Here is a 16,726-nt window from a genome sequence, read left to right as displayed (position 1 = left end):
CAGTTTTTTTGACGGTCCCATTGCTCCGTTCCGACAAAAGTAGAGCATGTCCCGTAATATATTTCGGTCCTATCGTTACATTGGAAATGTGTCATCAGTAAAGTGTTATTGGTGCAGCTATGTTATGTTATTGCTGCTGCCTTCTTATTCCCTCCACTAGGTCGCACTTGGAAAGTACTTAAACCAGCCACCGTCTGGCAATGATGGGAGAAGATATGCTACACTATGCTACATTGAAGAAGAGAGTGGTTGACTTGGCCACCGAAGATGTTGTGTACATGTTGCATCCTGCTGCATTTATTGACTGTTTATAACAAGGGAAGGCACCAGGATGTACGGCCCGGACGTAATTTTAGGCTACATTTACCATTCTATAACCGGGTGCTATGACAGAAGCATGAGCATGCATGTATCATCACGCCTAGAGGCAAACATAAAACGGCGGTTAGCCCGCCAAGTGATGTTCAATGTTGGGAGAAAGTTGGCGTGATCTGAGCGCTGCATACTATACAGCAGAGGTGTTGCTGCAAGGTGGGGAAAGTTGTTAAAGCTGCTGAGTAGATGGACAAAAAAAGAAAAAGACCAACTGCTTCGGAGCTAGAATTGAGGAGCCTGAGTTGGACTAGTGAGGACCGACTAATCAGGACAGGGCCGCCATCAGGGGGGTATTAGGGGTACTGATGTGAGGGGCCCGGCCAAAGCTAATTGAAAGGGGGGCCCGGCAACTGCCGCGACTTGCCTTTGGTAGAAAAAAACAGACCCCTGCAATGGGGCCCGTTTTTTTCACCAAAAGAATGTCGTGAGCTGCGGGCCCCCCCTCTCGTCATGGGGGCCGTCAAACACCGCCCGCCCGCGCGACAGATCGCGCGCACCCGCAAACTCCCGCGCGGGCGCACTCGCAAGCGTCCGCGAGCGCGCACCAGCGAACACCCGCACTCGCGATCCGCCCGCGCGCGCAGCCTCGAAAGCCCGGAAAATCCGCAGTGTATTACAGTCGCAGCAGAGTGGATGAGATTTGAACAAATGTCATCCACACGCTGCAAAAAAAATTGACCTGCAGTGTGGCTTTTTAAGCCGCAGCATGTCAATTTATTCTGTGGAATCGCTGCTCCTCTGTTGCGGAAATGCTGCGGTTCTGCCGCAAAAATCACAAATGAGATAAAAAAAAGGTACTTTTTTAAATTTATAAAAAAGTTTAGACATACCCCGGCCGTAGTCCTGGTAACGCGATCCTCTAGTCTTAGCGCAGCCCGGCCTCCTGTCATGACGTTTCATCCCATGTGACTGCTGCAGCGGTCACATGGTCTACAGCGTCATCACAGGAGGCGGGGCTACGTTCAGAAGAGAAAGATGCGTCACCTAAACTACGGCCGGGGTATGTCTAAACTTTTTTATAACTTTAAAAAAGTGCCTTTTTTTATTTCTCATTTGTGATTTTTGCGGCAGAACCGCAGCATTTCCGCAACAGAGGAGCAGCGATTCCACAGAATAAATTGACATGCTGCGGCTTAAAAAGTCACACTGCAGGTCAATTTTTTTTGCAGCGTGTGGATGACATTTGTTCAAATCTCATCCACTCTGCTGCGACTGTAAGGGTATGTTCACACGAGGGCGTCCGTAACGGCTGAAATTACGGGGATGTTTCAGCCTGAAAACATCCCCGTAATTTCAGCCGTACCGGCATGTGCAGGCGCTTGAACGCCGCGTCCATTACGGCCGTAATTAGCGCTGCTATTTATTGAAGTCAATGAATAACGGCTCCAATTACGGTCAAAGAAGTGACAGGTCACTTCTTTGACGCGGGCGTCTATTTACGCGCCGTCATTTGACAGCGGCGCGTAAATATACGCCTCGTGTGAACAGACAAACGTCTGCCCATTGCTTTCAATGGGCAGATGTTTGTCAGCACTATTGAGGCGCTATTTTCAGACGTAATTCGGGGCAAAAACGCCCGAATTACGTCCGTAAATAGGCCGTGTGAACATACCCTTATACTCTGCGGATTTTCCACAATAAAATGTGTTGCATAAAATCCGCAGTGTTCATGCCTAGTGTGTTCCTACCCTAAGGCCGGATTTACACAAGCGTGTGCTTTATGCGCGCGCAAAAAACGTGGCGTTTTGCGCATGCAAAAGGTCCATAACAGCTCCGTGTGGCAGCAGCGTATGATGCGTGGCTGCGTGATTTTCGCGCAGCCGCCATCATTATGACACTCTGTTTGTATGTTTGTAGCTCGTGGTGCTTTTCTGTTTTCATTCATAGTTTATACTGCTGCGGAAGTGCTGGGCGTGACTTCAATAGGTGCGTGATACGCGAACAATGCACAAATATCGGACATGTCGTGAGTTTTACGCAGCGGACACACGCTGCGTGAAAATCACTGACAGTCTGAACGGCCCCATAGAGTAACATAGGTCCGTGCGAGGCGTGTGAAAATCACGCGCGTTGCACGGACGTATTACACGTTCATCTGAATAAGCCCTAACAATAAGGCCCAGTTCACAGAGTTTTTGGGCCTTGATATTGACTCGGACACTGAGTCAGAATCAGCACCAAACAACTTTCAAAACCGCCTCCCACTGATTTAATCTGAAATCAGTGGGAGCCAGTCGCGGAAAAAAGAAAAAGCAGCACGTCCATTCTTGCCGCTGTTCCGCCTCTGACCTGCCATCGAAATCAATGGGCGGTGTTTGATGGCCCCCATGACGAGAGGGGGGGCCCGCAGCTCACGACATTCTTTTGGTGAAAAAAACGGGCCCCATTGCAGGGGCCTGTTTTTTTTCTACCAAAGGCAAGTCGCGGCAGTTGCCGGGCCCCCCTTTCAATTAGGTTTGGCCGTGCCCCTCACATCAGTACCCCTAATACCCCCCCTGATGGCGGTCCTGGGTAGCATGATATACTGCTGGACGGAGTACCGTTAACAGGCGGTGCCACGGTAGGGGGGCCCAGAAAATTTAGCTGTATGAGGTCCTGAAATTCCTGATGGCGGCCCTGAATCAGTATCTATCGTTGGGCCTAATTTTACAGTAAATATCTAATTTTACAATATGATGTTCTACAGGGAATTGTGTGCTTTAATGGCTTGTTAACCTCTTCACGCGCTGCGCTGCAACCGTACGTCCTGCAGAGGGCTTGCTTCTCGCATCAGGACGTACAGTTGCGGAGTAGTTCCCGGCGCACAGTGTCCTAATGGACAGTGTCCGGGAACCGGGAGGTCAGCCGGTCAGCGGATCATCGCCGCTGATTTTGGCAATTAACCCCATAAATGCGGCGATGATTGCGATCAGCCACATTTAAGGGGTTTGAAGCAGAGCGGCAGCCCCCACTAAGTGATTGTGGGGGCTGCCGATGCTTGTCGTGGCAATCGGAGGTCAGACCATGACCTCCGGGTTGCCATATACGGAAGCCTCGGAGGAGCAGCCTCCAGCCGGTCCTCCGAGGCCTCCTGACAGTTGGAATGCATTACACTACGTAGGTAGTGTATTGTACTCTAGCAGCGATCAAAGCTGCAAGTCTAAATGTCTGCTAGTGGGACAAGTAAAAAAAAGTAATAAAAAGGTTTTAAAAAAAAGTGTAGAAATAAAAGTTATATAAACAAACAATGCTTTATAATGAAATAAGATTTATAGGAAAAATATGAACACGTTAAAAAAGTACACATATTTGGTATTACCGCGTTCGGAACGACCTAAACTATAAAACTGTAATGCTATTTTTTCCCCCACGATGAACAGCCCCAAAAAAAGTCAATAAAAAACGACACCAGAATCGCTATTTTTTGGTCACCACCCCTCGCAAAATAGAGAATAAAAATTGATCAAAAAGTTGCATGTACCCGAAAATAGTACCAATAAAACCTACGACCTGTCCCGCAAAAAACAAGTCCTTACACAGCTTTTTTGACTAAAAAATAAAAAGTTATGGCTCTCAGAATATGACACAGAAAATAAATTATTTTATAAAAAAAGTGATTTTATTGCACAAACGCTGCAAAACATAAAAAAAACCTATATACATATGGTGTCGTCGTAATCGTACCGACCCGCAGAATAAAGTAAAATTGTAATTTATAGCGCACGGTGAACGTCGCAAAAAATAAACTAAAAAACATTCTCAAAATTGCTTGTTTATAGTCACCCGGCTTGCAAAATAATGTAATAAAAAGTGATAAAAGAAATCACATGTACCACAAAATACTACCAATGAAAAGTACAGATTGTCCCACAACAAATAAGCCCTCACACAGCTCCGATGGTGAAAAAATAAACAAAGTTCTGGCTCTCAGAATATGGCGATGCAAAATGTGCAGAGTGTTCCAAAATCGGAAAAGATCGGGCGCCATTTATCAGTGCGGCACCGGTCACACATCTATGAATTATTATTTATTTAGCGGATTATTATAACCTCTTATTATGCCCTGATGTTCTCCGCACAGATTACATATGCCCCCCCCACATTATAAAATGAAATACCAGCAAAACCCCAAACAGAGCTACTTCCAAGCAAAATCTGCGCTCCAAAGCAAAATGGCGCTCCCTCCCTTCTGAGCCCTGCAGCGTGCCCAAACAGCAATTTGCGCCCACATATATGGCATCGCTATACCCGGGAGAACCCGCTTAACGTTTTAAGAGGTACTTGTCTTCAGTGGCACAAACTGGGCACAACATATTATGCACTAAAATGGCATATCAGTGAAAAATGTTAATATTCACACCATCCGCTGTGCATTAACCCCTTTGCGAACTATGACTTAATAGTACGTCATGCTGGGGGGGTTTATGTATGGAGCGTGCTCACGTGCTGAGCCCGCTCCATACGCTACGGGTGTCAGCTTTGTATTACAGCTGAAACCCAGGATTAACGGAGAGGAACAGCGATCGTACGGTTATAGAAGCCTGTAAAAATAACAATATACTGCAATACGTTAGTATTGCAGTATATTGTACCAGTGATCCAATGATCGCTGGTACAAGTCCCCTAAGGGGACTAGTAAAATGTGTAGAAGAATTAAAGTTATTAGTAGTGAGAGAGAAAAAAGTTTAAAGTAAAAAAACAAACACTTTTCCCATTTTTCTTCTAAAGTAATGTAAAAAAAGAAACAAAATTGGTATCGCTACGTCCGTAAAAGGCCGAACTATTACAACATACCATTATTTAACTCGCACGGTGAACACCGTAAAAAACGTAAATAATTTAAACCGCCAAAATCGCTGTAGTTTTAGATTTTACCGCACGGCGAAAGCTGTAAAAACGAAAACCCCCAAAAATGGAATCATATTTTTTTCCTATATCAGCCCGCAAAGAATTTTTGACCACATGTGGGGTATTTCCGTACTCTGGAAAAATTGCTTTACACAAATTGTTTTTTTTTTTTTCTCCTTTAGCCCTTGTGAAAATGAGAAAATTCAACATTTTAGTGGAAAAAAATGGTGATATGCATTTTCACAGCCTAATTTTAATAAATTCTGCAAAAGACCCGTGGGGTGTAAATGCTCACTATACCCCTAGAAAAATTCCTTGAGGGGTGTTTCCAAAATGGGGTAACTTAGGGGGTTTCCACTGTTTTGGTCCCTCTAGGGCGTTGCAAACGCGGCATGGCACCGAAAAACCAATCCAGCAAAATCCGTGCTCCAAAATCCAAATGGTGCTCCTTCCCTTCTGAGCGCCACTGTGGGTCCAATCAGCAGCTTATTACCACATATGGGATATTGTCGTAATCGGGAGACATTGCTTTACAAATGTTTTGGTGCATTTTCTTCATTATTCTTTGTAAATATTAAAAATGATTTCATTTTTACAGACTAATTCTACTAAATTTACCTGTGTGGTCAAAATGCTAACTATACCCCTAAATAAATTCCTTGAGGGGTATAGTTTCCAAAATGGGGTAACTTTTGGGGGTGTTTCCACTGTTTTGGCACCACCAGACCTCTTCCAACCTGACAAGGTGCCTAAAATATTCTAAAAAAAGGAGGCCCAAAATCCACTCGGTGCTCCTTTGCTTCTGAGGCCTGTGTTTCAGTCCATTAGCACACTAGGGCCACATGTGGGATATTTCTAAAAACTGCAGAATCTTGGCAATAAATATTGAGTTGCATTTCTCTGGTAAAACCTTCTGTGTTACAAAAAAAAATGTATTCGAAATAAATTTCGTCAAAAAAAATAAAATTTGTAATATTCACCTTTACTTTGCTTTAATTCCTGTGAAATGCCTAAAGGGTTAAAACACTTTGTGAATGCTGATTCGAATACCTTGAGGGGTGCAGTTTTCAAAATATGGTGACTTCTGGTGATTTTCTAATATATAAAGCCTTCAAAGCCACCTCAGAACTGAGCTGGTCCCTGAAAAAATGGCCTTTTGACATTTTCTTTAAAATATGAGAAATTGCTGCTAAAGTTCTAAGCCTTGTAACGTCCTAGAAAAATAAAAGGACGTTCAAAAAATGATGCAAACATAAAGTAGACATATGGGAAATGTTAACTAGTAACTATTTTGTGTGGTATTACTATCTGTTTTGCAAGCAGACACGTTTACATTGATAAAAATGCTAATTATTGCAATTTTTTTCAAAATTTTGGTGTTTTCCAGAAATAAATACCAAAATTATTGACCAAATTTTTTCACTAACATAAAGTACAACATGTCACGAGAAAACAATCTCAGAATCGCTTGGATAGGTAAAAGCATTCTAATGTTATTACCACATAAAGTAACACATGTCAGATTTGAAAAAATCGGCTGTGTCCTGAAGGCCAAAACAGGCAGGGTCCTGAAGGGGTTAAGCAATAGCCATAGTACAAATTGTAAAAATACCAACCATACATACATGGGTACGGAAAACGGAACCATGGAGAACTAGACATTATCTCTCCTCTTGCATCAGTTCTTGCTTTAAATCCATATGTTTTACTATCTGAAGGGAACACACCAGTCTGGGTCAAAATATAGCACAACAACCACGCTACTGTTATAGCCATGATAATCTGAAATGAAAAAATAAGGATATGTGTGAAGGAGACAAGATGGTTTTTAACATATTTACATCTTGAAGCTTGTAGGGTAATTGACACAGAAAGGAATGTATTTTTATCATCAAAGAAACCAAATGAAAGGTTGTAGAGGTGCCATCTGGAGGCAGAGCAGGACTGAGGATGAAAAGTGAGAACATTGTGTAACAAAAGGCCCGGTGCTTTCCGTTTCTGATCTGTACTGATCAGACTCTGCCCAGATTTCAGATTTAAAAGACCAAGCAAGCTTTTGCTTTTCCAATTTTGTACCTCACATTGGAATTCCATCAGCAGTTGCTATTGAAGTCTTCTGCTAGCACATGATTTTGCCATTCCCTGTGTAGAGTTCACACCCTGTGATAGGTGTTTAAAGGTGAAAATCCCCTAGACTCTGCCCCTGGTTTAGCCCTCAGAGAAATTTGATAGCAACACAGTGGTGTAGCAACACAGCACTCCCAGATTTGAGGTTAGTTCATGATAAACATCAAGGGACAGTTAAATCTACTGTCTATTGGAGCTTACCAGAGCATTAAATGGGTTGTCCAGTCCCAAAAAATGTATGGCCATGAATATCTGATCGGTCAGTGTCTGACTCCCGGCAACCCCGCCGATCAGCTGTTTTGAACGAGAACTGCTTCCCTTTTCATTTCCTTTACTGCTCAGACTGTGAATTGCCAACACACTTGTAGCGACGGTTCACAGTATTACAACCTTCTCCCATTGAAGTAAATAGGAGAAGGCTGTAATACTGTGAACCGCCGCTACAAGTGTGTCAGCGATTCACAGTGTGAGTAGTAAAGGAAATGAAAGGGAAACAGCGCTCATACGAGCGCTGCGGCCCCTTCAAATCAGTTGATCGGTAGGGTTGCCTGGAGTCGGACCCCGATCTATCGGATATTGATGGCCTATCCCGAGGATAGGCCATCAATTTTTTAAGACTAGACAACCCCTTTAAGGCTGGATTCACATAGAATGGAAATGCTCCAGTTTTTGCGTGCAGAATTTCTGTGGAGAAAATCCATAGCGGATTACAGTCCGAGCCATGTGAATGAGATTTGATCAAATCTCATGTACATGATGCTGAACATTTTCCGCACGTAAATCACAGCATGCTATAGATTTTCAAATATGCAGCATGCTCATTCTGTTCTGTATGTTCACTGTGGATTTACTCGTTTCAATGTAGAAGGGGGAAATCTGCAGCAAAATCTGAATGTAACAAGTGCTGATTTGGCTCCAGTAACGCTATACTAGTAGATATGACACAAAAACAACAAATTTTTTTTTAAGAGACTTTTTTTGTGAAAAAGTTGTAAAAAAGCCTATACATATTTGATATCGCCATAATCGTACCGACCCAAAGAATAACGGTAACATGTTATTTGCGCCACACCTTGAATTAAGTAAATGTGAAGCACAAAAAATTTGGGCGAAATTACTGTTTTCTTTCAATTCACCTCACCAAACAAGTAAATAAAAGTTAATCAATAAATTATGTGTACCCCAAAAAGGGGGCCTTTGAAAAAAAAGACTCATTCCCCAAAGAAAAAACCCTGCATACATCTACATTGATTGAAAAATAGAAAAGTCATGGCTCTTGGAATGCGACAATCAAAAAACTAAAAATAATGCATGGTCCTTAACCCCTTCCCGACATTTGTCGTAAGTATACGTCATGGAAAGCCAGTGCTTCCCGCAAAATGTTGTATACTTACGACAAATGCATGGCACCGGCTCAGAAGCTAAGTTGGTGCCATCATCCCCGGATGTCAGCTGCATATTACAGCTGACATCCTGCTGAAATGGCGGGGACCGAAGTAAAATTTTATCACCGCCATTAACCCCTTAAATGCAGCAGTCAAAAGTGATCGCTGCATTTAAGGTGTTTGAAGCTCATCGACACCCCAGCAATGAAATTGCCGGGGTGTCAGTGGCTGCAATGGCAACTGGAGGCCTAATACTGGCCTCCCGGTGTACCTAGCATGAAAAAGTTTTAGCCCCACGCCTGGAGGCGGGGCCTGAAAGGCTTCCGTAGCTGCAGGCAAGATGGCGCCGCCGGCTTAGGAGATGAGCCGGCGTCATCAGCGATGCATGTCAGCTGTATGTTACAGCTGACATCCAACTGTAACATCAGGAACCGGAGCTAGCTCCGATCCCTGCCATTAACACCTCAGAAGCAGCGATCGGATGCGATCGTTGCATCTTTGTGGTTGTTAGCAGATCGGCAGCTGTGCCCTGCAATCGCACAACTGCCAACTGCTATTATGGCAACAGAAGACCTAACAATAGCCTCCTGTCTGCCATTACGGAAAAATAGTACCTATAAAAACTATAGCTTGTCTTGCAAAAAACAAGCCCCAATACAGCTCCATCGACGAAAAAATTAAAAAGTTATGGTTCTCACAACATGGCGACAGAAAAAATACATTCTGTTTACAAAAGTATTTTTATTGTTCAAAAAGTTGTAAAACATAAAAAAGTGTTAGAAATTAGGTATCGCTGGTATCGTACTGACCCGCAGAGTAAAATTAACATGTAGTTTATAACACATGGCGAACGCTGTATAAAAAAAAACCTAAAAAAACTATGCCAGAATTGCTTTTTTTTTTGGTCACCTTCCTGCACAAAAAACAGGAAAAAAAGTGATAAAAAAAAATATCGCATGTACCCCAAAAAAACAGCCCTCATATCACTACGTCTATGAAAAAATAAAATGAGTTAATGCTCCAATATGTCAGGAAATAAAAATATGCGGTTGTGCAGATCAGAGGGGAACATTTCATCTGTTTCAAGAGGCGATTTATCAGGGCCCTAAAATTAGGGAACCAGGAAGGGTAGGGCCCAAACATATCTGCTAGAAGCGAGGGTGCCCGTATTATACCAGGACAACACTTCCCAGCAAAATTTCCCAAACTGCAACATTGGACCCCATTTATCAGTGCGACATTGGCCTTGCTTCACAGCGTAACACACATCTATGGATTATTTTATTGTTTTACCCCATTATTATACACTTTAATTATGCCCTGATGTACTCCACACATCTTACATATGCCCCTACATTATAAATGGAAACACCAGCAATACTCAAACAAAGCTACTACCAAGAAAAATCCATGCTCCAAAAGTCAAATGGGGCTCCATTCTGTGTCATCCGCTGTGTATGGAGCGAGCTCAGTTACATGATAATGCGTTAAGGGGTTAATAAATGCCTTAGGGGGTGTAGTTTCCAAAATGGGGTCACTTCTCAGGGGTTCCTTTTATTATTTCACATCATTATTATACCACCTGACTATGCCCCTAATATACTCTGCCCAGCTTACATATGCCCCCACATTATAAACTGAAATACCAGTAATACTCAAACAAAACTACTACCAAGCAAAATCTACGCTTCAAAAGCCAAATGGCGCTCCGCCCTACAGCGTGCCCAAACAGCAGTTTACTTCCACATATATGGCACCGCCATACCCGGGAGAACCCTTTTAACAATTTGGGGGAGGGGGGGAGTGTCTCCAGTGGCATAAGCTGGGCATGACATATTCGCCACTGAATTGGCATATCTTGGGAAAAATTTTAATTTTTACTTTGCACCATCCGCAGCGCATTCATTTATGGAAAAGATCTGTGGGGTGAAAATGCTCACTACACCCCTTAATAAATGCCTTGAGGGGTGTAGTTTCTAAAATGGGGTCACTTCTCAGGGGTTTCTTTTATTACTTCACATCAGAGCCTCTGCAATTGTGAACCAACACTTTATATGTCGTCAAATTAGGCCTGAATTTCGTATGGTACTCTTTCACTCCTGAGCCCTGTCGAATGTCCAGGCAAAAGATTAGTGCCCCATGTAGGGTGATTCTAAAACCGGGAAACACAGCATAATAATTAGAGAGCTGTCTTATGGTGGCACAAGCTGGCACCACATATTGGCATATCTATTGAAAAATCCCATTTTCACTCTGCAATATCGAGTGCACACTAATTTATGCAAAACAACTGCGGGTTTAACACACTCACTGCACCCCTAGGTGAATACCTTGAGGGGTGTAGTTTCCAAAATGTGGTCACTTCTAGGGGGTTTCCACTGTTTTGGTCCCAAAGGGGTTTTGCAAATGCGACATAGCAACCAGAAACCAATCCAGCAAAATCTGTACTCCGAAAGCCAAATGGCATTCCTTCCCTTCTGAGCCCTTCCTTGTGCCGAAAAATTAGATTATGACCACATATGGGGTATTGCCGTACTTGGGAGAAATTGCTTTACAAATGTTGGGGTTATTTTTTTTCTTTATTTTTTGAGAAAATTAAAAATTTTGCGCTAAAGCTACGTCTTATTGGAAAAGATTTAATTTTCATTTTCACTGCCCAATTCAAATAAAATCTATGAAGCACCTGTGGGGTCAAAATGTTTACTACATCCCTAGATTAATTCCTCAAGGGATGTAGTATCCCAAATGCAGTCCCTTTTGGGTAGTTTCTACTGTACTGTTAACTTAGGGGCTTTGCAAAAGCGACATAGTGTCAAGAAACCAATCCAGCAAAATCTGTGATCCAAAAGCCAAATGCCGCTCCTTCCCTTCTGAGCGCTGCCGTGTGCCAAAACAGCAGTTTATGACCACATATGGGGTATTTCCGTACTCCAGAGAAGTTGCTTTACAAATGTTAAGGTTCTTTTTTTTTCCTTTATTTGCTGAGAAAATGAAACATTTTGAGCTAAAGCTACATCTTATTGAAGAAAAAGGATTTTTTTATTTTCACTGCCCAATTCTAATAAATTCTATGAAACACCTGTGGGGTCAAAATGCTCACTACCCCCCTAGATTAATTCCTCAAGGGGTGTAGCTTCCTAAATGGAGTCACTTTTTGGGCGATTTCATAGTTTTGTCCCCTCAGGACCCCTGAGGAAGCTTTCAGTCCCCTCTTCCCCTCTTGGTTCAGGTCGTTGATATGCTGGTTTGATGCAACATTTGTTTCAGATGCTTTTTTGATGCCTACATACTAGGAACGCATATTGAGGGGTTTAGGTGGGAGAGTGGAATTTTTTCATTGCTTGCCACTTATCAGGGTGGCTCCCACCCCTAGAGATGTTGTTTAGCATTTTTATGCTATTTTAAATGCTTTTAATCAATCATGTGGTGTATTTACATTAAATAAAAATTTTATATACATAGTCATTCTATGGTAATTTTTTGCCCATATACATACCCGCTTGTGTTCTGTGTTTTATACTGTGGTTTATAGGGTATGTGGCAATATTTATGCAGTGCCTGCCAGTGATATGGGCATTATACTGTATGGGGCAGCTAAAATGGCATTATTCTCTATGGGGCAGCTAAAAGGGCATTATACTGTATGGGAGCACTTGTTGAGGGGGCATTTTAATGTATGGTGTCAGCTAAAGGGGCATTATACTGTATGGTGGCAGCTAAAGGGGCATTATACTGTATGGGGACAGCTAAGGGGTCATTATACTGCATGTGGCGGCTAAGGGGGTGTTATACTGTATAGGGGCATCTAAGGGGGATTATACTGTAGGAGGAAACCTACTATGGGGGCATTAAACTGTATGAAGACAACATTATACTGGCATTATACTGTATTGGGCAGCTATTGGGGCATTGTACTGTAGGGGGGCACCTGCTAAGGGGGAGTTCGACCGTATGGGGGCAGCTAAGGGAGCATTCTACTGTATGGGGCAGCTATGGGGCATTATACGGTATGGGGGCAGCTATGGGCATATTATACTGTATGGAGGCATCTGTGTGGGCATTATACTGTATGGGGCATCTCTGTGGGTGTTATGGCCACGGAACGAACGTCGGCATCGCTTACACGCCAGCGGTTGCAACCGCAGAACTATGAGCTCCAGCCAGCATCACCCTCCTCGGAGATGCCAACACACGCGGCTGCACTGCTCATATGCTATGCCTAGAGTGCACCAGAATAAAGCTCCCTATCCAATCCCTACTCACCCTGCTGTATATAAAGGACTCTGCTCTCTTCCTCCTTGCCTGAGCGTTGTTCTGTCTGCTCATGTTCATTATTGCAAATGGTCCCTTAGTTGTATCCTGTGTTCCCGTATCCTGTGTCCCATATCCCGTTTCCAGTTATTGTGTTTGTTCCAGTGCGAAGTTTAGTGTTGGAGCCAAGTGTCATCTGTGCCAAGTGTCATCTGTGCCAAGTGTCATCTGTGCCAAGTGTCATCTGTGCCAAGTGTCTGCTATGCCAAGTGTCTTTAATGCCAAACGCTTGTCGAATCTTCTATACTTGTACTCTTGTCCTATAGACTATCATTGACCCTTGTTTGGCCAGCTGCTACTCCACTACTGCGGAGCGGCCCAGTGGGTCCACATACCAAACAGTTGTTACAGTGGGCATTATACTGTATGGGGGCAACTATTTGACATTGTCCTGTGTGGGAGGCACTATGAGGTATTATACTGTGTGGGGGCTGCTACAGGGGCATTACACTGTGTGGGGGTTCTATGGGGGGCATTACACTGTGGGGAGGCACTATGGGAGCATGATACTGTTTGGGGGCACTATAGGTATTATACTGTGTAGGGGCAGCTATGGGCTCATTATACTGTGTTTGGGGCAGCTATAAGCTCATAATACTGTGTGTGGGGTTCTATGGGGTCATTATACTGTGTGGCGGGGTCTATGGGGGCATTATACTGTGGGGAGGCACTATGCGAGCATAATACTGTGTGGGCTGAACTGGGTGTGTATGGGCGTGGTTAGAGGCGTCGCTTAACAGGGAAAAATTTGCGTCGACATGCTACGCTCATCGCATCAGTTGTTCCTCTTGACACTTCTTGAAAGTTGGGAGGTATGCACACAGATGTGTTTTTGTTTAGGTCTTGTCATCTTAAGCAGTGTCAGCTGTCATAAAAGTGGATTGTCATGTTTATGGCCTCATCAGTCCTGAAAGGGTTAATTAATTTCTAATGAGAAAACATTTATGACCACATGTGGGGTATTGACGTACTTGGGAGATATAGCTTTACAAATGTTGATTTTGTGGAAAAAAATTATATATTAATTTTCACGGCCGTGGGGTCTAAATGCTCACTATACCCCTGGATACATTCCTTAAGTGGTGTAGTTCCCCAAATGGGGTCACCTTTGGGGTGTTTCCACTGCTTTGGTCCCTCAGGGGCGTTGCAAATGCGACATGACACCGAAAACCATTCCAGCTAAATTTGAGCTCCAAAAGCCAAATAGCTCTCCTTCCCTTCTGAGCTCTGCCGTGAGTCCAAACAGCAGTATATTATCACATACAGAGTATTGCTGTAATTGGGAGAAATTGCTTTACAAATGTTGAGGTTCTTTTTCTCCTTTATTCCTTGTGAAAATTAGTCCTTGTGAGTTCTTCTTCAGAAAAAAGTGAATTTTCATTTTCACGCCCAAATTCCACTAGATTCAGCAAAAAACCTGACACGACATGGCACCAAAAATCATTTCAGTGAAATATGTGCTCCAAAATCCAAATGGTGAGAAATTGCTTTAGAAATGTTGGGGTGCTTTTTCGCCTTATTCCTTGTAAAAATTTAAAATTATTACGTTTTTTCAGGAAAAAAAGCAGATTTTAATTTTAACTAATTCCAATAAATTTAGCAAAAAGCTGTAGGGTCAAAATGTTAACTACACCCCTAGATAAATTCTTTGAGGGGTGTAGTTTCCAAAATGTGGTGGTACTAAAAAAAAATGAAATTTGTCAATTTCACCTCTACTTTGCTTTAAATCCCGTGAAACCCCTAAATGGTTATGAAACTTTCTGAATGCTGTTTTGAATACTTTGAGGGTGCAATTTTTAAAATGGGGTGATTTATAGGGACTTTCTAATATATAAGGCCCTCAAAGCCACTTCAGAACTGAACTGGTCCCTGAAAAAATAGCCCTTTGAAAGTTTCTTGAAAATGTGAGAAATTTCTGCTAACGTTCTAAGCCTTGTAACATCCTAGAAATATAAAAGTATGTTCAAAAAACAATTCAAACATAAAGACATATGGGAAATGTTAACTAGTAACTATTTTGTGTGGTATTATTATCTGTTTTACAAGCAGATACATTTAAATTTAGAAAAACGCACATTTTTGCACATTGTCTCTAAATTTTTGTGTTTTTCCCAAATAAATACTGAATTTATCGACCAAATTTTTCCACTAACATAAAGTACAATATGTCACGAGAATACAATCTCAGAATCACTTGAATAGGTAAAGCCATTCGGAAGTTATTACCATATAAAGTAACACGTCCGATTTGAAAAAATCAGCTAGTCCTCAGGGCCAAAACAGGCTGCGTCTTGAAGAGGTTAAGGGAACCTGTCACCAGCATTTTCAACACTAAACCCATAGCACCCTACCTGAGGTTGCTGTGGGTTTAGTAGTGAAAATGTTGGTGACAGGTACCCTTTCGAATAGTCCATGCAGGCAGGGCCGGCTTTAGTGGTGTGCGGCCTGTGCCATTGCACAGGGCGCATCACTCCAGCAGGTGGATGGGGGTGCTGCGCTTACTCCCTTCCCCTGCTTGTGTTTCAGAACAGGGTTGCCAAACGTCTGTTAATTCACGGACAGTCTGTGAAATTAGAGGACTTTTGGAAACTGTCCGTTGTGTCCGGAATTAATAAAAATAATGCGTCCGTGCTTTCTATTTTTTTTTTAGTCCAAACAGCTGCGCATGTGCAAGTTGCATTTTTAGAGGAAGGAGAAGTATGTGTCGGGTCACACGCAGGCTGCGTGATGACCTCATGAATAAACGTGCGAGCCTTCCCAGCCTCCACGCACCATATCTGCTGTGTACTACTAGCAGTGTCCTCCTGCCCGCCAGAGAAGAGCAGGAGGAGGAGAACGGAGTACAGCAGCAGAGAGCGGCATGGCTGGGACCCGACAGGTGGCACAGGAGAATATATGCAGAGCAGGACGCTGGGCTGCCGTTACTTCAGCTTGTACTGCTAATGTGTGAAGCCCCTACCCAGTGGGCTGCTCGGCATCTAATTCACTGCCCAGCAGTTGTACAGGTCAGCAGCACCCTGCACCTTCACTGTTTCTGCACTGCTGACCTGTATAGCTGCTGCTAAAATTTATCTTAAGCGCTGTACAGCCCAGTACTCCAGACCTTGATAGCCCCTTCAGCTCTTAATCTCTTTCTGTAGACCCCTCCCCCAAGCACTGGGGCACCACCCCCTGCTGATGAAGTGAGAGGAGACAGAAGTTGCCGTGAAAGAGAAGCCGACCACAGGATGGAGATAAGTGTCAATGTATGAAGCTGACATAGCTGTATGCGGGCTTATTTTTTGCAGGACTACTTGAGGTTTTTATTTGTACTGCTTTGGGGTATATACAACTTTTTGAATGCTTTTTACTGCAGTAATAGTTTTATAGTTTAGGTTGTTACAGACACACCGATAACAATTATATGTAGCTTTTTTTTTTTTTAAAAATAGTTTTTTTCATAATAAAGCATTTTGTAAAAATCAGGCAGGGCCTAAAAAGCATACACTAATAGCAGAACTGTGGTCCTTTTTTAGGAACCCGGCTGCCCTGGAAACCATCGGCACCCAGCGATCACGTCTCGGGGGGTGCCAATGGGGTGTGAGGAAGCCCCCTCCCTCTAAAACCACTTAGATGCCGTTGTCGCTATTGACAACGTCATCTAAAGAGTTAAGCGGCTGAGATCAAAGATAACTCTGATCCCGGCCGTTAAAGCAGAAGTC

The 16,726-nt window shown here is 43.1% G+C and overlaps 1 protein-coding gene across 1 annotated transcript in view; it reads right to left on the bottom strand.

Annotated features, from left to right (window-relative positions):
• The window catches only part of SLC23A1 (solute carrier family 23 member 1), a 514,793-nt gene that overhangs the window by 187,535 nt on the left and 310,532 nt on the right, over positions 1 to 16,726 (bottom strand). The window contains exon 9 of the mRNA XM_075859964.1: positions 6,828 to 6,984. Coding sequence (XP_075716079.1) covers positions 6,828 to 6,984 — 157 coding nt within the window. The remainder of the gene's footprint in view (positions 1 to 6,827; positions 6,985 to 16,726) is intronic.

The sequence above is a fragment of the Rhinoderma darwinii genome, chromosome 3 (assembly GCF_050947455.1).
Source record: "Rhinoderma darwinii isolate aRhiDar2 chromosome 3, aRhiDar2.hap1, whole genome shotgun sequence".
Classification (NCBI taxonomy): domain Eukaryota; kingdom Metazoa; phylum Chordata; class Amphibia; order Anura; family Rhinodermatidae; genus Rhinoderma; species Rhinoderma darwinii.
The sequence above is the reverse complement of the archived record's forward strand: the minus strand, read 5'-3'. Positions and strand labels throughout refer to the sequence as shown.